We start from the raw sequence: 27,649 nt of genomic DNA, 5'->3' as shown, positions 1-27,649 counted from the left end.
ATGGCGCACTTGCCAAAAGTGGTTATGGTGGATAGTTTTCTGTAATCTTTATTTTATGTTGTGTTGTGAAGTGAAAACAAGGTGATTTTAATGCCGTACCCAAGACGTTTCTCCGCCAAGATGCCAGACTACGACGACGATGTAACAGTTGTCGATGTTTACGATTTGGCATCGGACATTGGCAAGGAATGTGAAATAATTATCGAAAAATATGGCCCTGACGCTGTAACAGCTTTATTGCCGAAGGTGATAAATGCACTGGAGCTGCTGGAGAACTTGGCGGTGCGTAATGAGAAGGAGAATCAGGCGCTACAGGAGTTGACGGCAAAAATATCACAATTGGAAAACGACAAGATAGAGAAGGCTGAGTACAGGCAACGGTTCGAAAAGGTACGTATCAAAAGGTCATTGTTTATTAAATTGGTTGTTTAGTGCGTGCTGCTGAATTGAATGTATGAAATATTCGTTGTTTCGACACTTGCATTGAGTGCAGTTGCAAAAGCATGAAGCGGCGCTCCTATTGCGCGACATTGACATCAGAGCCATCAGACGCCTCGCTGCACGATTATAATTACCTAGACACTAAATTTGTGCGTGTCTCACTTCGATATACTACTGCTGACAGCTCTCGTTATGTTATTATTAGGTAGTGTATCTGTGTATATAACTACAAAAATTTTTCGACATAACTATCTATTAATGATAGATTACGTTGTATGTAAATTTTCTTATATCTATAGTTCTTTATTTTTTCCAAAATAAACATTATAATATTATTGATATGCTTTATTAGTATCCTTATGTCTTTATTTCCTGTAAATTATTATTTAATCCAAATTCAAAGCTTCTTTTAGATAATAGATGTATTAGTTAGTTATATATGTATATGTTACTTATAATTCTGCATATCAATCTCTGAGTTAACATGTCCTTTAGACACAAAGGCTTCCTCCAGCTTTTTCCATGTGTTCCTATCTTTTTCCAATCATAGCCACAGTGAGCCGGCAATCATTCTAAGCTCGTAAATTTTGATTATTTAATTAGTTAATATAATATGTTTTTATGTTTTAAATATAATCTGTTATATTATGATTTATTAGTTCAAAAAAGTATTATATACTAATTTATTGAAATTAGTAATTAACAACAACTAAGTAATCTTCCAGTTAAAATTGTTCATAAAAAAATTACTTAAAAAATATCAAATTTGTATTATAAAAAATGTATAAGTTAGGTAAGTATAAAAATATCACATAAAGAATAAAGACAAAAAACTTTTCAATTGAAAGAGGTTTTTTTTATATTCACATTTAATGACTTAAAAAATCCTCATGGAATTTTACATTTGGAATGGAGAATTTACATTCTGTATTTATATTACAAGTAATCATGATCACATAACTCAGAATATAAATATGCATATTGCAGCACATACAAATCAGAAATCAAAACAATTGAGGTATAAGTACTTGAGGAATACTATCAAAACATAAAACATAAATTGAAACAATGTAAGTTGACTTACAGTCATGACTGACGTTCCTAGACTGCCTAATCAAAGAAACATACAAACTGAAGGAAAAACAATGTGACATTGTGATGTCAGCCTCCCTTTTCACAGCTTTGATTTTATTTGTCAGATATCCACTAAAATACAAAACCAAAAATGGACACAAACCACAGATTATAAACAATCAAAAGTGGCAATTCCAGAAATAAGACGTAGCACCTACACCACATCTGTTCATAGTATCCAACTGATTGCAGGATAGGCACAGAAAAAAAAAATCCCGAAATAAATCAACACTAACAAAACGGCTAGTAAACCTTAACAAGAAAATCTTCAATATCCATTTAATTTGAAAAAATACTTATACTGAAGGTGAAGAAATGGTTGCTCACATTTTTCTTGTATGTGTAGCAGTAACTATACAGTGTACACAAATCCTCGGAATAGTGCGGTTGGTCTGTGAAGTCTGTGAATCCACCAGGAGCTTTCTGTAGTTCTGGGAGGAGCTAGGTTCATCATACTCAGCTGCTGCTTGCTACATGACAACAGCCCAAACGAGAGGCTAAATGTGTGTATGTAGTCCAACATGCAATACATTGTGTGATAATGAAGTGGACAATATATAAAATTAATTTGAAATCAGTTTTTGTACAATATTCTCCAGGAATTAACAGGGATAGTTTTCAAAGGGGAACATGTGGAGGTCAACCGGACATAGTACATTTCTACAGCCTGCAAGGCTTTAGTGAAGAACTAACAATGGAAATTAAATGAAAATAAAAAAATAACTTCTATGGAAACAATGGAACAGAGAAAAATAGAAAATGTGGAGGTTTATACATATTTTCTATTTTACTCTTATTGAAGTGGACCTCATTAAGTAGGTAACAAAAGGCTATAATGAATTAGGGTACATTATGAATTTATTATGAGTGTTTTGTAACTACAAATACATGTTTTAATATAATTGTGTCCCCAGTGTATATTGTTAGTGCAAATGGGTGTAACATACCATTATCATCCACAAAGAATATATATATACACATAGTATCATATTGATAGACAGTATTATATCTATATATAATATAATAACTGTCATATGAATACTATCGGTTGATATTCCATTTGAAATAAATCTAGAAACCTATGTGTATGAATTGGTAATTTACAGACCAATAAAATATTTTTATGGTTAATTGAACAATTTCATTGAATATTTCCTTTCATGTAGGTTGTAGGTATTTACTCAGATTAATCACACATGTATATTATGTTGCATATATGCATAGTATACATATATCAATTAAATAGGAGTATGTATACACTTAATGTATCAACTACTTTTCTTAGAGATAGTACAGATAGTTTTCTTACGAGGATATGCTATGTTTTAACTCAAATAAATGAGACAAAGTTGAAAGAACAGCTAGATTTTAAAAACATCTTTTCTAATATTTCAAGTACGAAAATGTGTCTGTCTGCGTTGGTTACTTTTCACGTGTTCAACAAATTTAAACGAAATTTTACATGAAAATAGATAGAATCGTAGATAAGCTAGTAATGCAAGAGTATAATAGTTTTTATGGAAACTCACTATTCATCCAGAATATTTATTGCGATATTTGGAAACGGTTAACACAATTAAATATAATAAGTACATATACATTATATTATACCTCTCTGAATAGTGATATTTTATGGATTATTTAAACAGGTATATAATGAGAAAATAAACACACAAATTTGATTCCTTTAGAAAGTATGGAAAATATTTGTGTATTTAATATCATCATGATTGCCTTATGATGCCATGTCCACAAATAAGCTCTGCTAATATTGTCTGGGTTAGTTTGCGTTAGAAAGTTCTCTCTGCATGATCTTAGAGTTTGATATCGAATATCGTGTACCTTTCACTGTACTTTAATTTAATGGAACGGCTTTATCAGCGGTCATATTTTTTATAGGTTTTTTCAGTAAATCATGAAATACGTTTATAAAATTATATTTCTAATTAATCGTATAAAATAGCTTTACATCCAGATATTGTGGTTACACGCAGTAGAAGCTCTGTGTTCACCTCGTTCGATCAATAAGTTCACACGCAAACTGCAAATTGGAAAATATAAAACTATTATAACATTATGCCTACTGAAATCGTATATTTTTTTGCACTAAAACATTAAGACTAGCCGTTACATGACATGTAATGAAATAATATCAAATGAAAAAATAATGATCAGATTGCATCCAAAATGTCTAACTGTCGCATAAAACTACGAAAAACATACGTACAAATTGAAGGCATCTATTTATTTAAAACAATAAAAAGCTAAATAATTCTCGTTCATTTAATTTCTGAATTATTCTAATTACTAAAACAAATGTATGAGAAAAGTCCTACAACAGATTTATATTGATTGAGTTTTAGTACTTAATGCGAATTTGTTATCTAATTTTATTATCAGCAATCAATATGATTGAGTGCCGTATACCATAAATATGGGTTCATAAATCATACATACGAGTATCATATTACTTGAAATAACTTTTTAGTAAATACTTAAATTTTATACATAACATATTTTGCTTAGTACTTGAAGTAATTAAAATTAGTCGAGTGAAATATTCTCAATAAAAATTAGGCTTAATATATTTTATCACCATACATCTAGACTGATAATTAAAAAGGAAAAACTGTATTTTGTATGTTTATTTGTAATAGATAAACTAAAAATAAACATATCGCGCGCATATGACAGTATTCGTAGATGCCATAAGTTGCTTTAAACAAACGTAAATACGTTTGTTTATGCAAGCGAGCTTCATAATTGATGATATGATGTGTCTGAATATTTGTGCTGTCCCCTTATGTTATTTTGGGAACTCGCATAAAATGTATACCTTTAATATCTCTTTCTATGCATAAATGCCTGTACCAAAGAATCTGATTTTATCATACCAGGAAACAAATAATCTGAATTTATTTTTAATAGATTAAGTATATAAGATAACATTAAAACGATATCAAATAAATTTATCAGAGATAACCAATTTGGACTCGTGGAATGAGGTTAACTATAAAGTGTTTATTATAGAAGTGCTTCTGTTAGTTTGGTATGCAACACTGACGCATTCCGCGTTCAACGACATTCTATGTTGACATAGTATTATAAATAAAAGGTGTAAGTAGTAGATGTTATAAAGTATGAACAAATATGAAAATTAAAGTGTTTTGTCTTCTAATTATTAAACTTGAAAACTAAGAGAATCCTTATATCATCTAAATACATCTTAACCAATTCCTATGCATCTCTTTTCTGTGCCGTTTATTTTAGTATGCTCTTGGTCTATCTCGTTAAGAATCGGTTTTTTCGAAGTACCCTTAAAATAAGAGGGTTTCTATTGGAACAATATTTTTAAGAGTAGATATGTTTGTATTGTCTTCTACTTCAGAATTAAATTAATTACTATCGATAAAGTACACTCTACTGTTCGCTACATATACATAATTATTGTCAGATTTAATAGTCAAGCGTCTTGTGAAACAATCTATATTTATTTCTTATGAAATAAAATTCTTAATTTTGTTACGATTGTTTACAACAGTGGTTGTTAAACTTTCAGCGATGATTGTGATCATTTGTCAAATTTTTTGTCACGCTGTCATCATGTTTAAGGGTTCCATAGAGTTCCTAAATATTAGTTAAAAAGTTTGCTCTTAGAATTATAGAATCCTATATTTTATATCATAGCTCGTAGACATATTTTTCAAAGCTAACAGATTTTTCATTTTATTTTTATTTTTGTCCTATTTAAGGAATGGTCGTGGACCAATACCTACGATATGGACCTCAGACCACCGGTTAATAACCACTGGTTCGAGTTTGTTTAATATTGAGGTCTATAAATGCCATTTTTTTAAGACATAATTAAAAAAAAAAGATTTAATTACATGTAAAGAGTCAAAGTTCCTAAAATGTAAATAAATATTTGACTATCTTAACACACATAATATACTTGTTCTGTTTGTTTATTTTTTGCCCTGCTTATACTTCAAAATATTAAAATATGCATAATGGTCCTGGTAGAATTCTTTGCTGTTGTTATGTAAACAAAGATGTTGAGAGAGTTTCATTATGACAACCTAAAGCTCAAGTCCTTTACTTTTTCTGTGAATATATCCATAATTATGCAATGTTTTGCATATTTTAATTAGAATAACTTTTTAGCTGTTTATTTTTGTAAAAGCATTGTATTTCAGCTTGATTTAAAAATAGATTGTAATATAAAAACAAATCCCAAAATAAACATAAACCTACATATTTTTATTAATCTGTGCACTGAACTGGACGGTAGGGAAGAAAATAAAATTATAATGTATAAAATTTAACGTTCATAAGCGGCTAAAATATCCTACATGAATAAATGATTTTGGAATTTTGAATTTTGATTATTAATTTACAATGCAATCAAAAATAGCATGCGACATATAATCACTTATTAAATTTCCTTACTTTGGGTCATTTGTTATCTTGTATTATGTATTTATCGTTAGAAGCTTTAGACGAAAGGTTATGTTGACTGGAAAACAAATTGGTAATTATAATTAATTTAAATTAGTCCTTTCTAATGGATTTCAGCATAAAATGTTGCTAAATTGTTTATTATTGTACGTTCCTAATGGGATGAACAATAATATACTATTGTTTCTAGTAAATATAATTATTTAATGTTTAATGCGTCACTTCTTCAAACATTTTTCGATAATATTTCAGTTTGTAAGGTTAAAATATCTTTGTCACCATACAAAAACAAAAATCCATCGCTTTGTTGATTATGTTTAGAGTTATTCTTAAATAAGATTTCAGTTTGGAATGTTAATATTATACCATGTTAGTGCGTCTTATTAAATAATACCTCTGTACTTTACAACTGACTGATATTTCTTAAGGTCGAATTTAGAATATGACGTCTTGCGTTATCAGCCAACTATTATATTATTATTCAATATTGTATCTCAATTTGTGTAGTAAATCAGTTCATTTACATGAATTATTCAAAGTGATTTACTTATTGTATATAATGAATGCTATCTGCATTTCTACTTTGGGTTTTGAATGAATAATAATAATGTTCCTTAAAGACTATTACATGGTATATTGTGTATATCATTTGTCATTGTTAATTGTTGACGTAACGTTGAACGCCCCTTCATTCGATCCCTCGTCCAATTTAAACGGGGATAGAAATTAAGACGATAAGAGTTGGCAGTTGTTCAGATTTTATAAGTTTTTCCGCGGGTTTGGAGTGCCATCTGCACTCGCCCTCTTTCGACCAGTCAAGCTGTAAAGACTAGAGCTGCGGCCAACAGCATTAAAGTAGTCCAAAAAAAACTAGCGTTGAACGCAACTCTTGCCATGCTCGCATATCGCTGGGTATATTTGAATCCAACGAGCTTTACTCTGTCTCTCGGATTAATATTTGACTTGCTACAAGTCAGTCAGGAATAGAAATTAATACACATAGATTTTTAGTTTTAGCCCGATTCGAACTCACAACGTATTGGTCTAAGTCGGAGCATAAACAATTGTGCCACGGCGCTCTCATAGGTTTTAGGTTGCTCTCTTGGGTTTTAAAATAAATTATGTAGTCGTATTTTCATAAGTGTCCATGCAAGCGAAACAGTCAGTTTACACCGTTTTATAATAACACGTTGTTACAGTGAGGGGCCCATGGTCATAATATTACAAATATTACAGCAGACACGAAATACTTGTGTTACATTACACGACACAACTGATTGAGAAAATGTTGTGTTAATATTGCATAACGCTGTCTGTTAATGTAGACAAACTAACGGCATCCGTCATGCATATCAAATTATGTTATTTCTTTACACCCTGATTACCTATCAGTTTTTGTTGATATGATTTAAGAAATAAAAATATTGCCTTTTATTTTATAGAATAAAGAATATGTTTTTCTTAAGTAGTAGTGCGATGGCGTATGTTTTGTTTACTGTGCCGTTTATTTTTTTATGGATGATAATGGAATGGTTTTTCCGTCGGCACTAACGTTTTACGCTGGCGGGGCACCAGTGGAGGATGATAAGATGAGCACGAAGTCAGGTCACTTAGCCCTTTGTGACAAATTCACCAAGAATTTATCACGATGGTTTTCAGGGGGAACCGCGTGGAAGTTAACCTGATATAGCTAGCAATAAGATCATCAATCTACGTTACTAAAAATCCCTTTTCCCCCTGTGCCGTTATATTTAAATCACAAAGCAACTTATTCTATGAATCACGTAGTGACGGACAGCTCATTTGATTTTTCTTCTATTTCATTTATTATGATTATCATAATAATACAATTTTTACAATATAATATGTGGCTAGTAAAGGTATTACTAAATATGTTACTATCAAATTTCAAATTGGTCGATTACTAGAAACAGTGTTATTAAAATATGCAAGTTTTTTCGAGAACTGGTGCTGAACAATAAGTCATATATAAAGTTAACAACAAATACATAATGATCGGTGAAGGTGAGCGTTGAAGTAAGTCGGCACGGGGTCTCTTAAATCTACACCCGGGTCACAAGTCCCGGGAACTGCTCGTTTCGAGCTCGCTTGCTCAATCGTGCAAGTTTCCCTCTCGATCTCAGAAGTTCGTGTTGGTGAAAATGAAATAATTAAAATGAATGAACTTACACTATCTATTGCAATGTAAAAAGGTTACAAAGATTTATCCATAGAAACAATATACTGTACCTCCACTCCACTCTTGTGTTTTTTTTTTCAATCATACGCCGAATACACTGGACATTATATTTAATAGAATAGAATAGAATAGAAATCATGTATTCAAATAAACTTACATTGAAGCACTTTTGAATAGTCATTACATTTTTTTTAATCTACCGCTCGTTTGGAAAGCTGTCTCATCACAAGAAGAACGAGCAAGAAACTTGCGTGTTGCTCTTTTAAATAATTTTATTATTACTTTACATTTTTAAGTTTAAGTGTGTGAATACAAACCACCAATTAGCACTAATTCAATTAAATACTCAAAAAGAAAAAATATTGAATACATAACCAACTGGTTAAACAATTAATAAGAGGAAATCAGTCATAGTGATTAGAGCAGACCAGTCCCTACAAGCAGCACCCGTTCACGAGTATGACGGATGAGCCAGCCATCACTGCGCTCGACCATATTTTAGGGAGCCCAATGACCCGGCCCACCACGCCGCCACAAGTCTGGACATTTTAGTGAGCATGACTTCTCAAAACACTAGACCACGTCAAAGCTACTCACAATTGCCATCTGATAGTTATAGTATTCACATTTTACATAAGAATGCATGCGGCAATTATTACAAAAACCGCTACGCTTTCATATTTCTAAAATCAATCAATTAAATCAAGAAAGCAATGAGAAAATAAAATTATAACGTTGTATATTATAATATTGTATATATAAGCATTTTATTCTGCATATAAATGATTTGATTTGATTTATTATAGCTATATATAGTAAAGGTGATATGAGTGAACACAGATTTACGTATTCTCAGTACTTGGAATATTGTTATTTTCAACCTTGGAACTGATTTGTACTGTTATGTTTTGTGTTAAATTTAATTTAATACTTTTGTCGTAGGAAATAGAAGCAATCGAGGAACAATGGCGTAATGAATCTGCAGAATTGGTGACGGCTGTAGCGAGGCTTCAGGATGAGAATAAACGCTTGAGGCGGACCATAAATGCACCTACAGACGGTTAGTGAAAAAGTATATACATATAATATAACCAATTCTATACATATACAAAAAAAAAAATAACTGGTCGTTGTCTGTGCATGGAAAACATATGAGAAAAAATATTAACCGATATTTGTACGGTTTTTACTAAAGTATTCAGGCAAGCTTCACTTTAAAATTATTGTTTTATTCGAATAGATAGTAATACAAAAGGCGTCTATTCATACATTACGTACTCGTACCATATACCGTATATTATAGATATTATTAATGGAGCTGGTATTGATAGCGGCTATCTTTATCAGGGTAAAGTTTAGTTTATATTTTAACTGGTGATGGTTCAGACTTGGGTAGGTGACACTACAGTGTCTAATGATTATGGATTCATTGACCATATTGTCAATGAATCCATAATCATCCACATTCATCTTGCTTTTCTGACTTCTCTATGTCTCCCTCCTAGGAATCTAGTGAAAAGATATCTGGATATTATATTTCTGAATTAGATATGATTATAAATATATACAATAATAGTATGTATACTTTAGTTCCATTGTCTCCTAATTTTAGTTCATTACTGTAATTGCCTATGTTAGTTGATTAGTCTTACAAAGTAATTTAAATATATCTTTAATTACTTGCTATTAACACATTTTCAAAAACTAATAGAACGTGTTGAAGTTTGGACGTAAATATATGTCTAAGTAGATAGATGGTTCCAAGTAAAGGTCACAGGGAAATGTCCAACGCCTATAGACATATAAATGTATTTCAGCTGTCAAATGATAGGTTTGTAAGATGTGTTTCGGTCGAAGAGTGGGATAATGCAGTGAAGTTATAGGATATAGGAGACATGACATCATATGTCTCTCTGCCGGAATGCTAAGGCATGAGTGATGCGGACGTCACATGTTGACATGACGTGATGTTCATGGTGCAGTTCCTGTATATGGTATGGTTACCATTTCCGGTTGTTTGATGTATAATACCTATGCTATCCTGATATATTTCAGTGTGGTTACAATATGTAACGTTATTGTTTGTAAATAGTAATGTTTACAAATCATACGTCTATCTATTTTCTGGCCACTGAACAAGATTTAGATTATTTGGAGCAGATATGCCAAGGCGTATCTCCGTCAAATCTGCGGAATACAAAACAAACATAACATGAACATATGAACACAGTGAGTCACACATAGTGAGTACGACAAAATAATGAGTTGTCTCTATTTAGTTTAATAGTGACAAAGTCAGTTTTAGAGTTACACAAAGTGTAATATTGTATATATGTTTACCTGAATGTCTGTTTGTCTCGCGAAATGAGATAAGTATTTGATTACCATAATATAGGACACGGTAACCATATACCATCAGATGGGCCGTATGCTTGTTTGCCACCATAGTAGTAAAAAAAAATATACAATAATTTTACGTAATGTAAAAGATGTTTCTTTAAGCGTTAGTCTGTCTGTATGGATATTAACTAGATTATTTGTTATGTTTAAGGAGTTTACCAGACTAAATTACGCCACAACCGTTTACGTATCTTATTACAGTAGGCATGTAATATTATCCTTAATATTATACTGATTAATCATATTATTTGAAAACTGTCAAGTTGTCGGGAAATGTCGGAAGACTCCAAAACCGAATGCCATAAATGGGAGGAAAATAAGCAACTGTCAATTTGTTACTATGATAGAGACTTATTAAAACTGTGCGAGCCTGTTTAGAAATGTTGGGGCGAAGCCGCGAACTATTATAGTAATAGAAAAAAGCAACTAAGAAAATATTATGTTTATTAGAGCAAATTGTAAAACAACGCGTAAATAGAAATAAATAAAAGATTCTGAATAAAACTACAGTTAAAGAAATATTTCAATATCAATGTTAAGAATACCATATTGAATATTATCTATTATGTAACAGGTACAAGTGCTCCACCTTCGCCAGCACGGGAACATGATCAGGAAGTGCTATCGCGATTGAGCAGCACGGCGGAGAAGCAGCGAGCGACACTGCGTCACCAGGAGTTGCAGCTACAAGAGAAACAGCAACTAATTGATGGTGTGAGTATTATATAAAGTTAACTTATCATAAAAAAATATTATGGTAGCTACTTTTGTATCACTTATCTCAGCCGCTAAACTACTTGCTTTTGTAAGCTGATTTGGTTGAAGGATGAAGCGAGGTGAGCTATATGGCAGTGAATATACAATACAGAAGCGTGATACCTTAGTCATCCGGAATGACATCGCATGAGTGGTAACACTGGCATCCGATTGGTCGTCTGGATCTGGCTATTCCTATTACATAAAAAAGTCTTTAATGATATCCATTCTTAAATATTTTACTTTTTAATGTGCCCAAGTATTCATAATTTAAGTATTTTTTACCTATACACATCTGAATTTTCAGATATTAAATTTATTTCGAAATTATAAAAAATATATAATTTTTAAAGATATAGTGTGTTGTACATAGAAAAATACAGGCTAAAATAATTGAAATAATAGGCACTTGTAATTAAAAATCGTTTAAAACTTTATTGATAAATTATATTGCTAATATTGCTGCAAATTCTATCTAAATAAATCACGGGATCGATCTGTTTACTAATGAGAATGTTAAAGAAAACATTACAGAGATTCTCTTTTCAATTTATAACATGATAAGAATTTAGGAAATGATTTGCAAAGTAAAAATCGCAAAGTAAACGCGAATATAAATTAGATTAATGTTTTATTCATATCATGGATTTTGTATTAATTTCAAAGTTTCTTAAACGTTGGTAGATTTCATCATCTTTTGCTCAATGCCATATATGATATGAGTATTTCATTATATCAATTATCGTGGGTCATCGCTGTTTATTTGGACACGCTGTCTTTTGATAACTTTTAAAATGCGCATACTTGCATTTTGGTATCCTAAATATGGATAATTGGTTCAAACTGATATGAATTTATTTTTTATATTGATTTAACTCTTGTATAAGAACAAATTCGTGAAAAGTTCTTATTATTTCAACTATATATAGTTTGAATTGGTGGTTGTTTGAAGTGAAAAATAAACATGTCGGTCTACTGAAAAGTAATTCGCACCGATAACATTATTTCACTGTCTCGCTATTTTTATACTCTTGAATTGTAGAATAACTAACTGGCATTGTTAATTACTTTATCCTAATTACATTTCGAAGGAGTTGTACAAAATTTGATTGGTTTGAAAATCGATATAGTGATTTAACTTATATTTCTTATCTATATTATTATTCTTAATCCTATATGAATATTCTCTACTTCTATGCACTGTGATAAGGTTTTACACACAATAAGATAACAGCTGATTGATAGTTGATTAGATGCGTGCTATGGCATGTAGCCAGTAGATAACTGAGGTCACTTAAGGTCGTTTAACACCATGAACAGAGATAGCAAGTGTTTAGCACTTATATATGCGTGTTTACACAATACGTAATATAATTTACATATGTATGTACATAATGAAATTACTAGGGTCCGTCCTAATTTTGCACTTTTCATTAATTGAAATTTTTTTACTTATTTTTTTATTTATTTTTTTAATTTTAATTTTAAAAGGGTTGTCTAATATTTTATAATATAGCCTTTGTTACTCAGGGATGATGTAGCATTCTAGTGTTGAATTTGTTTTTAAAATTGTCCAGTAATTATTGATATTATTCGTCACGTTGCTGTAGTGCGCGCATGCGCTTGTTTTGATATTGGTATCAATAAAAACTATCTACAAATTTTAAGAGTTTAAGTAAATTGGAGAGTTAGTAAATTTTAATAAAATTTGTTTGTGTAATTTCGGAATTTAAACATCGTGACTCGAGAATTTTATATCTAACAGAATGTATGTATTACTTTAATATTACTGCAAGAATTTCACTAATTGATCGGTTATTTGTTTGGTTTATATATAGTAGCAACATAAGTTATTACAATCTAACACAAAACTTGTAGATTACGTTAATCGATGAATTTGTCGTCACTTATTATTATAGATAGAATTATTCAGTGTATTATAAATAAATCTTATATATAACTCCTCCGAAACGGATTGACCGATTCAAAATTTTGACTTGACCGAATGAAATTTTGTGAGCGTATTGCGTAGGTCTGAGAATCGGCCAACATCTATTTTTCATCCCCCTAAATTTTAGGGGTAGTCCACCCCTAATTTATTTTTTTATTTTTTAGACAAATTTTTTAGTTTCTATTTTCTTATGATACAACATACAAAAATACATACAATCCTAAATTTTCACCCTTCAATCCCTATTTTTTTATAGCGTTATTAATTTACATGGCAAAACATCGTTTGCCGGGACAGTGTATATATGTAATCATATCTAATAATAATCATATCTAATTCAGAAATATAATATCCAGATATCTTTTCTGTATGTAGATTTATTTATCTATACATCTATACGTATAAATAAAATTGGAGTGTCTGATTGTAATATTGAAAGAACCGTTTTTTATTACATGCTTATGAATATATATATTATATATATATACAAACAACATTTTTAATGTTGCTAATCTCTGAAATGGCTGGACCGATTTTGACGGGACTTTTTTGCCAGGTAGCTGATGTAATAAGTAAGAGTAATTTAGGCTACTTTTCGACGAAGTCGCGAGAACAGCTAGTAAAACATATAAATGGACAGTGGTAATGTAAAGCTGTGATTTTATAATAATATAAAAAATGTGTCCAACAAAACGTAATCACTACTGTTTGTTTAAAAAGGATGTAGGCAAATCTATATTCGCTTCAGCAGGAGGCTAACCACAACATTTTGATGTCTGTCTTTACGTCCGTTCTTCTTTTCACTTTAATTGAATTAAACTTTTTATTAATTTATTGTCATCTGCTGAATGTGGTAAAATTTACCCTGTTAGGTATGTAAAACCATTGTCAATATAACGGAATTAAATAACTCTGATAAAACATCACTAATACTCATGAATACAAATGTTTTTGTCGTGCGAGGATATGAACCAATTATCAAGGGAAGTCTGTGGTGTGCTAAACTGCTAGACCACCGAGGCCGTCAAATTATATACGAGTACATATATATACCTACATCATCATGTTACTAGTAGAGAAAGTAATGACAACGAAAGTTAACAATTACGACAGTATATCGACATTAATGAATGTTTTTTACCAGATAATATATAATCAATATATTTCAATCTTTGTAACCTTGATTTTTTACAGCTTTCGATGAAATTTCACAAGGTATACAATACGTTAGAATGTTTGTTTTCAATAATATTACTGTGACAAATTGAAGTATAGCTAGTTTTATTATTCAACTAAATATAATACGTAATCAATATCTTATTATATATATTCTTTAACAAAAATCTGCAGATTTTGCCAAGCCGAAGCGATAACGCCACTACATATCCTATTTGGTTGTAGCCCACTCATGCATAAAAATATTGAAATTGAATCATGAAATATCTACTTTGGAAAGTTTACACTCTATGCTGAGGAGATAAAAACCATCGCTCCTAAGAATATCCTTCAATTCTTGTCCTTGACTGGTCTCGGTAGCGAACTCTGAAAAAGGGCGAGCACAATGGATTTATGTACGTCGCAATAACCCAAATTGGGGGTCCAATAAAAAAATTCTTAATGTAACTGATATAGAAACTCTCAAGTAATTTTAATTTTTCATCATATCAAATTAGAACACTGGTAAAACTAGTGCACCGTTCAAACAATCAATTTTCTCGATTCTAGGACACAACGATATCTACTTATGCAGTTTTGACATTATCTGATTCTGTTCAATTTGATAACAAAGCAGTCCAAATATTTTGACCTATGTGATATATCCAAATTTCAAACTATCATTATTTACGTGTATCTACATACCATACATCATAAACTATTTGTTAATTTTTTCTTGCATATACATGGTATGTAGGGCTAGAGCTGTCATTTTGACGGAAATGATCTGTCCTCGGCACCATGATAATTTTTCCTCTAATGTGATTTGTCCAAATCGTTGAATTTATATTGTAGAAAAGTCATAGGTATGTGTTTAATAGGACCTATTTATGTATATTTAAGTGCCTCCATGATACATCAATGAGATAGTTTTACGACCTTTCCGCCAGTCCCCTATGTGATAGATACTGCTGACCTTTAAGTTTTATAGCGTCTTTACGTCCTGGGCAATTAAGTTGAAAGTATGCCATTTTGCACTTAGACCATAAAGCATTCTAAGCTTATTAAGTTGACCCAGTTTGATGATTATGAATATTAAAGGATTAGTTTGCTTGGGGACTATAAATAGACTATCAATAAATGAAACTAGTAAATTAGTTACTTAACATCTACAAACTTAGTTGAAGGACGCTAAAGCATCAGTAAAGACGAATTAAACTAGTTTGTTGATTGACTAATTACTAATAAAATTCGTAGCCAAATGTTTTCTTCATCACGATATATTATTGGATACATCATACAATAATATACATCAATGGGCCCAGAACATTATTTACTCTTAGGAGGAGAGCCTATGCCTAACAATAGAACGATTACGCGTTGTCATGATGATGCTTATGAGTATACTTGTGTATACTACTACTTTGTGTATACTGTTAAACAATAATATAGTCGAGTTGAACAAGAACTACTTGTCTGTAATAAAATTAACATTTTACACCTATCATCCAATTCAATTCAATTTATGGTCTTAACAGGAAGCGCTACTCGCTCATGCCAGGATATGTTCGATATCTCACACCCAGAGTTAGACTATGTTCGAAGTCGTCTAACTCTGGGTGTGAGATATCGAAGGTGCGTGGGTGGGTACATAGGTCTCACCTATTTTCGCCACCAAGTATCTTTTTGTATAAAGAATTATAATATTACAACAATTATTAATTTAATTAAAACTACAAGTTATGAAGCCGTCTTAATACTACGGAATGTATGAGGGGTGCTATCGGAATATGATCACGTTATATTTGTAGTGTTGTTCATGAAAATGTATTATGAGCATATTATAGTTTAAAAAATTAAGAACAATCAGAAATGGTACATACATAAATATAGACCACACACAGGTAATAGGTGATACGCGCACTAATAATGCTAAATCCTAATGTATATCAAATGATAAAGAAAAATGACTCAAAAATTTGATATGACAATTTATTGAGAAGTTTACTTTCAGTACTATACAATGATAGTCACAAAGGGAAACATATGTGCTACAGGTACATACACCTGTAGCACTCGGTTTACACTTTAGTATTCTGCAGAATTAGATAATAACAAACATTCATAAAAATAGTACGATTATTCATTATCAGTAATACGATATATGTGTCGTACGTATGCATAGATAATAATGTTAATAGATATGTACATACATATCGGAGTATATACACACAAGTCATTAATACAGTTGGTATCTCGTGTATTGTTTTCGTAAATAACTTGACTGTTGATTTGGAGACATAATATATGTTAGTTCTAGACATAACATGATTATTATGTAAACTTAATGACTTTGTATACTTAACTCTCCCTTTCTACTTTATTTAAGGAAATGCACTCTTTTTAGCAGAGACATGCAATAAGTTCTTACAAAACATTTAAGTTAATTCTTTGTGAGTATAATATCGATAATAATAATTTGATTCGTATGTAGCAGTGCCAGCGATAATGTGACTCATCATTATTCAATGTGTCATAGAAATATTATGTCATCAGGCTTCATCTTAATAGTTACTTAAATATTATATAGTGTTTTAAATTTGACGAGGTCCTTATTTATACGTACAATTATGAAAAATCACTGGACCACCACAATTTATTTATATTGATTGAGTTCCCGATATTTCAGCAGTTGATCCCCCATGATCACGGGTAAACTGAAGATATTGTGAGTATAGTTGCCGGGATAAGTATCGAGCTAGTTTCAGTAGTAGGCCAAATGAAGACTTGTGCAGGTAGAGGAATATGTCTGCCCATAAAAGATTTTATTTACCAATTAAATGCAGCTCTTCTGTTTACCTGTAATCATGGATGTTGTAACAATGCCGAAATATCGGAAATTGAATAAAAATAAATAAAACGTGGTAAGCTCCCATGATTTTACCCAAACAGTATTTATGCTATGATCAATTAAATTAAATTAATATATTATTATAGCTATACGAGATGTTTCATTAAATTTAACAGATAAATAACGGCGAACCTATATTTCTTTAATAAAATGATAAAATTTCAGCTGAATTGGAATACTTAGAAAATAATTAATTAGACTAGTAGTCACTAATAAATCCTTTGAACTTTATAAAACAGCTTCGGTTTTCTATATTTTAGAAATGTTAGAACTTCTATAGAGCCTGTCTAAGGTTATCTTAAGGATAAAACTTTGTAACATTAATTAATCAAGCTTATTTAATTAATCAGTAAATGAACATAAATATTTCGACTAAAATATCCGTTTTATTCTTTGATCACCGTCTACCACAATTACTCAGTTATTTCTTGCTTTTATAATAATTGTTCTTCGGACGAGTGGGAAGAGGTACTCAGCTCACCTAGTCCTAAGAGTTTCATTTAGGAGTATGTAAATGAAATACTTAGGACTAGGTGAGCGCACGACTTCTTATCTGTGATACTCGGAATAATAATAGTTTACATCTTTTTGTTTGTACACCAATTAGAATAAAACTATCACTACATTTTAAGAGAAGTTTGTACAATACTTTACCGAAAAGTGCGCCCAAATTAGTTAAGTCTGTAAACATAAACATTCAGCCAAACAGGCAAAAAATGTAACAATCCTTGTGTTGGATTTTATTACGTTGATAAAGACACCTATCTTAGTTTATGTCACATATATTTTATGTACAGACAGCGATCATCAGTATTTTTTTATACGTATTAATTGCAATAAAATCATACTTTTCTTAATCTTTGAATAAATTTATTATAATATGATATAATGAAACTTTAATATATTCATTAGCAATGTTTCAGATTATTTAGCTGTTTTTCATAAGTTTTTTATAGGTATTAAATTATTCCGTGCCAAATTCTTTAGCAACTTTGTTTTGTACTTCTGTTTTGTCAATTGTTTGAACACAGAATTCAAATGTTATCAGATAGTATAAGCAGGGACTTTACGTGTATATTTTACCCCTATTTAGGACAAATAATAACAAAATGCATGCATATACGACATTTATCTATACAGTTATAGGTCTATCTAGCTAATATATTGCTATTTGACACCATTAGCTTTGCATATTCATTCCAAAGACTTGTTTGTACGGGTAATAAGTGTTCCCTAGGGCGACCGGTCGGCTCACTATTCAACGTTTTATAGTTCCGACGTGGTGCCCTATATAATGTGGCAATTTTCCAGAATGCTAGTGACAAAATAAGCAACTAAAAATATAAGAAATATTTGTTATCTAACAGTGCTCTCGCCATTATTCACGTGATCAGGGCATATTGATTGATCGAGATAAAAATAGTATATGGTAATTTCCTTCCTAGTACACGTAGTATGTAAAAAATAGTATGATGGATTGAGCTATTCAAGAGTAGAGGTGTAACAAACATCTTAGTTTCACATTTATTAGGATTTTATTTTTGTTGTTCTTTTACAACAAATATTTATTGTACCTTTTAACAAATAAAGATAAATCTATAATCTTTACTAGATCAAAGCGGCCTCTTGTTTTATTTATCATATCAGCATCAAACAAACAAAACAATAAATACCTACTTTAAAACTGTCAATAACAATGTTAAGTAAAATAACAGTGTAATAAAGAAAATATTGTTCAAAACCCCAACGAAGACGTATCAGAAATGGAGAATAGATATCTTATCCATTGATGTATAAAAATAAATAAGCAGTATTATGGTACAATAATAAGTAATCTGTAGAATTAGTTTTATAGATATTTGGTATTTTAGAATTTATAACAAGGTCTTTATTAAATTTTTAAATGCTTTTAAGTTTTTTATTCTTTAGTAAATTAAATAAAACCGAAAACAATCGTTATGAAGTATTGATTATTGTTTATCAGTATTAACACCGGCTGACTTATAAACTCTCTTATAATATAAAGTTATATCAGATAACTCTCAATCTTGATACGTGCGTACTATCATATGTTTTTACATTTAACACTCGTATTTTTTATACGATACAATATACTATAGAGTTGTAGTATAATATCATTCTATAAATAGTACATTCGGTATTGTTTGTGATTAATATGGCCATTTTGGAAATATTACAGTTGTCCAATCAAGTGGAGAAGTTGGCACAAGTAAGCCGCGATCTACGGCGGAAACACAAGCAGTTACAGAATCAGGTATGTTTTATATGAAACAAATTGTAATAATCAAGAAGAACAGCACCGTGGGCATATATCTATCTATATGGCAGTGTAGCCTATATGAGACATAGGGAATTACTTAAAAGCTTACCTAAAGGTTGTAATAGCATAAATGTCAACATATATTTCTATTTCCTAGAACAATACTAAAGTCGAAAGATTTCATTCTGTTTACTTTTTCTTTCTTTCATGTACATAGTTATATGACTGTATTTTATAAATTAAATACCATTATTGAACCTTCATTAAATCGTTGATTTCGCACATTGAGACAAGCATGATACTTTCGTAAAGTATAGCGTTCTTGTTATCCGCTAACAGTACGATTAATAAGGTAAAACGTCTGTGTGGTAATATGGTGAAGCGGGAAGGGAATACAGTAGAACAAGAACTAAAGACAAGCAAGTATCAACTAAACGTTATATTTGTCGCATTTTCTTCTAGATGTATTAATTTAGATAAAAGAGAATATAGAATTTCTATACGTAATTTTAAAAGTTGTCTCTCTTTTATTTTTTGTAAATACTGCACAATATATATAGAAAACACCCAGACTTAATTCTGTGTCAGATTGTTTATCATACTTATTAATACTAATATTTGCGAGGAATTGAATCTGGCGGCGTGCGGTTATGAACTTCCTAATTTAATTTCTAACGATTATCGTCTTGATAAATGAGAATAAATACTACGATTTTTTTTACTTTCAGATGCGCTTAGTTTGTGAGGAGCGTTCAGAACTAACAGCTATAGTTCAATCGCAACAACGGGATATCGCCGCGCTCCAGCAGGCCGATGCACAAAACAAGGTAGATATTGGTCAATATAAAACATAATTAATAACGTGATTTATATTAATGTAAATTCATTAAGTATATAATTATTATATTATACTCCAGCTACCCGCTCCGGCTTCGCTCGTGTGTACTTATATTATATATCTTATAAACCTTCCTCTTGAATGACTCTACCTACTTCGGATAACTGAACAGTTGCGTAGTTTAAAAGTTCTAAGCGAACAGATAGCGGAAGCGACTTCGTTATATACTATGTGAAAAAGTCACTACTAAATGACTAAATGGATCTTTGACATGTTTGCATAATGAGGATAAATATTGGTTACCTTTAATCTCAAAATAGCAGACGAAGTCGCTAGTAAAAGCTGGTAAACAATGTTTAGTATGCTATGTAGAGTTAAGAATGACAAGATGTTTATCGCATGTTGTTTCAGCGGCTACCAAACCATTGTTTGTATGTTTAACCGCTTGCAGCCTAGCTCACCTTAAAATGAACCTTCCAGATGGTGTGTTACGAATATGCATTTAAATGCAATTAATATTATCTATATATATAAATAAAAGTGTAGTGTCTGTTTGTAATATTGAAATAACAATTTTTTACTACATGCATATGAATATAAATACATCAAAATTTGCCTGTCTGTTTGTTCCGCCTAATATCTGAAATGGCTGGACCGATTTTGACGTCACTTTTATTGGCAGGTAGCTGATGTAATAAGGAGTAACTAAGGCTACTTTTATTTTAGAAAATGATATTTTATTTTAGAACAATAAAGTTAAATTCCACGTGGACATATAAATCTAAAGTTTTTGCCCAGTTAACATTTGTAAACAGTCGTCTGCGTGGTTTGCCTAGTCTCACCTATTTCAGTTGCTAATCGGCTTGCTTTGGTTGAGATAAGGTAGTGTAATTATAGGGTACGAGACATGACTGAGTTCTAGACGGTGGTTACAACTCACGTGGGTTTTGCCATTCCTATTACGTAAAAAAGAATATGTAATAATATCATATCTATTTATCATATCTATCCTCTTTATAATATTAGTATAGATAACGTAATCAATGTTTTGGATTAAGTATTGTTTAAAAAAAAGACATTAACATTAACATTGTTTGTAATGTTATGTATATAAAGAACTTATAATAATAACAAGTAATCCTGGACAATTAACACAGCGACATCTAGGCGCTCTATCCTAATCAGGCTATCTCAATGTAAGCTGAGCTTGTGTTATGGGTACTAGACAACTGACATATATACTTAGTTTTTTTTTTGTAAATACATATATAATATACATAGAAAACACCCAGACCGACACAAACAATCATACTCCTGAATTCAAATATTTGCACCGTGTGAGGAAACGAACCCTCAACCTTCGGAAATAAAGCGCTACACCAACGAGGTCGTGAATTTATAACTATAACAATGTTCTTTATGTAAACAATGTTTAATTAAAGGTTGCTTTTTTAATCAATATTCAAATTAGATGTCGTGCCGTACAATACCATTCATTTTTACGGAATCCATACAAATATTTCTACTTGGTCTGCCACATGCAATTATGCGATTGTAATGCGGAATGGTGGTCGTTGCACACGACACGATGGATCAGAAATGATTTTATACAATGGACTTTCCCAATTGGCATAAATGGTTTAGTTGTATATTAGTTTCTGTTACAATATTGAAAACTAATTGTAACGCAATAATATTTTTAATAATAAAATACGTTTACATAGTGAATACGAATTTTGTAATTTGAAAGACTTTCTGAAATTTAAATTATTTTAGTCTATTATTAAGTAGCTAGCGGCCCCGGCTTCGCAAATGTGTACATGTATTATACAATCTTCTTTCTCCATCCCTTCCTATTGAATCACTCTATCTATTACTAAAAACAATTTAATAAAATATCATAATAAAAAGATCTAAGTGAATTGACAGTGGGAGCCACTTCATTTTATACTTTGTAAAGATTGTCCACATTATTAAGTTTACTGACTAGTTGTTGATCACAACTTCGCTATTTACAATTATTTTACACTTAACTTTTTAACTGATAACGGTAAATAATCATGTGTCACTAAATTCCTGTATTGAGTTAGATTTTTGATTGTAGTCTTATCAATTAAATACAATGTAGTAATCAACATAGTTTCAAATATATTCAATTACTCTATCTATTTTTTGTATATGTAGTCTTTTTGTAGATATTGTTTACGAATTTCATGTTTGAGAATCATTTCTCGATATATACGAGGTAGACTTCGTACAATGTCGCTTACATGGGTATCTATTTCTACGCTTTCAGTTGCCAGGCAGGTTGTTTTTTTTATACACACAAATGTAAAGAAAAACAAAATATAATCATCAAGCCACATAACTCCTCAGCAGTTGCGTCTGCAGCAAAAGTGCTTAACTTAATACTAATTTATAATGACACACATACACACATAGATATTCATATATACATATTACTGTAGAACCAGGTATCTTATGCTACATAATATAACGCTTTGTACGCTATGTTTTAGTTTAAGTAGAAACGGTAATGATATTATTGAGTAGCATGGCATGGTAGCATGATATCCAGTTTGGAAATGCATGAGGCGTACCACAGGCGTCACATGAGTGTGTAACGTCCCTGGTGCTGTTCTTGTAAATATATATCAACTGCCTGCATGGTTTAGCATACCGCATTAGTTCCTATGGTTGCGGGTTCAATTCGATTTCTCGCACACGGTACAAAAATTTGTTTCATGATTATGATTATGATTGTTTCTATCGATTTGGATATGGTCTATGTATAATTCGAATATATTTACAAAAAGAATGTGTATGTATTTGTATCAGTTGTCTAGTACTCATAACACAAGCTCTAAGTATAGCTTAACTTCGGATATTATTATCTCTACATAGTATAAAAAAAGTCGCCGCCGTCTGTCTTTTTTATCTTATATCTTAAATTAATCAACGGATTTTAATGAACTTTTCAGCAATAGATAATGATAAAAGAGGAAGGTTTATATGTATAACACATGCAAGTGGAGAAAAAAGCCGGGGAAAGTCGCTAGTTATTATATAAGGGACAGTTGTCATCAGGTGTGCCGTCTATTTGATATCTGAGTTACATGAAAATAATATTGTTATAGAAATGTGCTGCATGCGGCGCGGCGACACCTGATGGGTACGACGACGAGGATCAGTCTTCCAAGCCGACATTCAGCGTACGCGAGTTACGCGCCATATTACATGAGAGGAACGAGTTGAAGTTAAAGCTCAATAGAGCCGAAGAACAGCTGCAGGCGTTGCAAGTTGAACCGCAACCAGATAGGTAACGATATGTTTAATAAATCTAACTATTCCGAAATTTGGTACTATGTAGCTTTTTTTTTACAAAATCTTAAGAATAAATTCCGGACATTCAGATCTCCCACAGAACAGTATACTCCCACCTCGGAGAAGAAAGTAATAAGTGTATTAGAATTTTGTGGTCTATTGGATTTATTCCTGAAATTAGAGGAATAATATTTTACAATCAAAATAACATCAGAAAGGTCTGATGTTATTTTAATTAACTACTAACACCATTCCACTTAACCACTAACATTCATCTAAAATTAATATTATCTGTCTGTTCGTTATTGGCAAGTAAATACGTGTTATATTCCTGATGATGTATAGGCGATTTTTACTTTGTATCATAGGGGTCATGTTAGATTTTCTAATTTCATAAAAAAATGTCAGTTGTAAATGTAATACAGCATATCTACTTATTATTATAGCAGTTCAGATACATCGCCGTCTTTGAGCACGATAGCAGCGGAAGAGGAAGAGGCGCCGGTACAGGGCCCGTTACCCGCGGAGCCTGACGACGCCCCCTGGAAGAAGAGCGGTGGAATTAGGAAGTTGTGAGTACACGCACTACTGCACTCGCTTATCTCGCCACAAATACAGCTCAATTATTAAAATATCGATATAAAGGCATATTTGTTAGTATATCCAAAAGGCCCTGCCCCATTTCTACTAATCATAATAACATGGAAGTCGTTCTGTTCTTACTTGTATCATTACAAACAAATAGGATAGGAGCACATTGAAGTTAATAAATCACTACTAAATCGCTAATTACTAACAAAGTAAACATGACAAAGGCATCACAGTTTTCACACTCCTTCGCTCTCTGTTCTATTGGGCGTATTTAATGTTAAATGGTTAAGTAGTAGATTAGGGATGGCCAACCAATGCAATAATACGAATGTCAACGATATATGATATTTTGGGCATGCTATTGATTAAACCAATTTGCATTTTATTTCAAAATAATACAGTTCACTATGTATTTTGTTTTGTAGTAAATAAAGAGCTTTCTGTTGATACAGTATTATAGTTTTTTTTTCAATAATCGTTTGTGATCTCATTAAACATTTCGTTGGTACATAAAGGCACGCCAGCCCTGTGTTAGTATATGATGTAATCGTCATATTGTCTGTGGCGTAATGAGACTAAAACTTGTGTTCATTCTAAATCTTTATTATAAAAATCGTATTTAGAATTTTGTATTATAGACAATTTGTTAAATATACGCATGAAATACTAATGTGTAGCTAATATTGCATGTATGAATTTTTTCTGTCGTGACATACATGTAATATTTAGTGTCTATGCCTATTTAATTTTTTTTTATGTCTTCACGCCTAAGTCTATCAAAGAATACTGAGGATTTTTTTCACAACAATTAAATATCGTTCTCTTTAGGCCTGTTACGCGTTAAAATTACAAAATATATATTTTGAAATTACAGGTAGATTAATTTACATGTAAATATTGTATTGTGTTGTTGTTGATTTAGCATATGGCCTTATTTTTGATGGTCGTGGATTCTTTTCTAGTACGATACGAATCTTTCAATTATGCGCCTGAAATTTATCAATTTTTTTCTATAACTTATTTAGTACCTAATGAAGGTGATATTGCACCCTCAGTTTGGGAATAAATGCGCTGTGTGATTGTCCTGTGTTATTATTATTATAGTTTAACCATGAAACTAGGACATTTAGACAGGACATTATTCGTTTATTACAATTAATTGTATGGTAACTAATAAATTAATACTTAGAAGTCAAATAAATAACAGATTCAATCATCAAAAGTGGTCGGTGATGGTGGTAGTTGCTCTGCACTATATACTCGTGTGAAGTATAAGAATATATTTGTGTGTATATAATATGTATTCATTGGTGTTGTAGTCCTTTTCCTTGGTGTCCGGTCATCATATTACACTGTGCTTTATTTGGTTCTGGTACATTTTTCTCCTATTTTGTTTTCAAGTTGGGGTTATAGAAATACGCATGACAATTTAAGTATTTCTTTAAATATTAAATTTATTGTCACTTGTTCAAATTATTTTTATGTGTTTTAGGTATATTTTGTTAAGGAAAATGAGACCAGGGCCGAAAGAGATCTCACGTAAAAACACAACATCGTAACATTAGGCACGGAGCACGATTTTGCATGGAGTTTTAAATGATACACGGACGCTTATCCGCTTTACAACTTTACCCCCTTTACCTCTCCTTCATTATGTATTCTTCTAAAAATCATATAATTGTTTTGTTTCATATCACAGATCATCATTTTGTAATATTTTGTCATTAACATGAAACGATTGTAATTAACATTTTTTGTCATTTATTTAAATGCACTATTTCATTCATATCGGACAAATATTTTTATCGATTTTTTTTTTTATTTCAAGAAGTGTCGTTAACATTTATAAAAATATTCTTAATAACGAGCACTAATATTATGTATTATCACCGTTTTTGTTTCACATTTGTCCTTAAATATGGGTTGTATGTATTATATTTTTAATTTTGTATCTATCCCTGTGTCCCTCGCCCGTCCCGCCCGTCCCATGCAGGTTCCTGTTGGCGCTGCGGTCGCGAGCCAGCCCGCCGCATCGGATCTCTTTCGGCCCCTGGTACTGAGCCGGCTCGACGCTGGCCCGTCCTCCGGTACGTCACTACTACACATAACATACCAATAACTTTTTAAAACCGTTCTAAATTCGAATTTAGAAAACATTTTCTACAAATAGGATATATTAGCCACTTACATTTATTTATTTCTACCAGCCAGTTCAAAGCTGAAAAAAAATATTGGTAATTATCCGTATACATTATCGGTTTAAGTGTATGTAAAAATTATGTATTTTTTTTTGTGTATAACCTTTAACATTTTAAATATTATCTCAAACCTAAAACGTATAATATAAAAATTAAGCACGTTTGTCTCCTAACGCGAAACTTTATATGTAACTCGACAAAATTATTTTGATGTTTAAAGAATATCACATGAACAATGGTTAAAGAACAGTACGACAAATTGTTCTTGTTCTCACACAATCGGCTAAAGTTCAATAATTTGTTACCAGTAATTATTTTGACTATGCTTTAATTTTGTATTCCAAACAGAAATAAATAACAGTTATTTTAAGTACATACTCCAATGTTTTGTCTCAAACTCGTGATTTTTTCTAAAACATTTTACTTTTTTTTACTGGTATGTTATTTGTAGTAGCTGAGTGAATTAATATTCTATTTTAACTTCAACTAACGAAATGGAGTCAAAAATGGATTAAAATGGGCCTGGGTTCGATGGTTATTTAACTTTGCATGTATATTATGTTGCCAAGTACAAATAAGAATAAATCTAATTTCGACATTTTTTGTTTTTAGGTTAAACTTTTTCTTTGCAATCGATTTGCGTTTTTGTCTTGTAATTCACGAGTTATGAATGGGATTGTTTTAACACTAACTAGATGCTGGTAATTGCCATCCTTATTGCTAATACGTTTAAGTGCTGTATTCCCAATAACAATAAGTTGCCGTGTTTTATAAGTGTCTTAAAAAATGTAACGACTGTTTACAGTTTTCGCAAGCTCTTTGCTGAGTCTGATATCACCGTGGGATCGTTCCCCCGGCGCTCGCTATCCTCGCTTGCTAGCAAGATGTCCTCGGCCGGTGGCGCCCCCACCGCCCCCGCGTAGGCACTCATACCCCACCAACACCACCACCATCCTCACCTCATACATCACAACACCGAAATACAGACACTACTTGGACACAAGAAACCCA

The 27,649-nt window shown here is 31.4% G+C and overlaps 1 protein-coding gene across 3 annotated transcripts; it reads left to right on the top strand.

Annotated features, from left to right (window-relative positions):
- The first annotated feature begins 10 nt into the window (after positions 1 to 10).
- Positions 11 to 27,649, top strand: LOC131845987 (RILP-like protein homolog). 3 transcript variants are annotated; one of them, XM_059195194.1, is made up of 9 exons: positions 11 to 390; positions 9,176 to 9,293; positions 11,208 to 11,347; positions 19,607 to 19,681; positions 20,416 to 20,514; positions 23,663 to 23,844; positions 24,296 to 24,421; positions 26,434 to 26,527; positions 27,444 to 27,528. In XM_059195194.1, exons 1-8 carry the CDS (start codon positions 91 to 93, stop codon positions 26,498 to 26,500), a joined length of 1,107 nt encoding a protein of 368 aa, XP_059051177.1. In that variant the 5' UTR covers positions 11 to 90; the 3' UTR covers positions 26,501 to 26,527; positions 27,444 to 27,528. The 3 variants fall into 3 exon arrangements, with proteins under 3 accessions (XP_059051177.1, XP_059051168.1, XP_059051159.1); XM_059195185.1 differs by lacking the exon at positions 26,434 to 26,527 and having other exon boundaries at positions 24,299 to 24,421; positions 27,444 to 27,649; XM_059195176.1 differs by lacking the exon at positions 26,434 to 26,527 and having other exon boundaries at positions 27,444 to 27,649.

This window comes from Achroia grisella, unplaced genomic scaffold, assembly GCF_030625045.1.
Source record: "Achroia grisella isolate CSIRO2021 unplaced genomic scaffold, CSIRO_AGI_Agris_v1 utg109, whole genome shotgun sequence".
NCBI lineage: Eukaryota > Metazoa > Arthropoda > Insecta > Lepidoptera > Pyralidae > Achroia > Achroia grisella.
The sequence above is the reverse complement of the archived record's forward strand: the minus strand, read 5'-3'. Positions and strand labels throughout refer to the sequence as shown.

Coding starts and splice junctions, on each gene's coding strand:
- LOC131845987 (XM_059195176.1), top strand. CDS start 91: ATGCCGTACCCAAGACGTTTCTCCGCCAAGATGCCAGACTACGACGAC. Junction 391..9,175: donor ACAGGCAACGGTTCGAAAAG/GTACGTATCAAA, acceptor CTTTTGTCGTAG/GAAATAGAAGCAATCGAGGA. Junction 24,422..27,443: donor AGCGGTGGAATTAGGAAGTT/GTGAGTACACGC, acceptor GACTGTTTACAG/TTTTCGCAAGCTCTTTGCTG.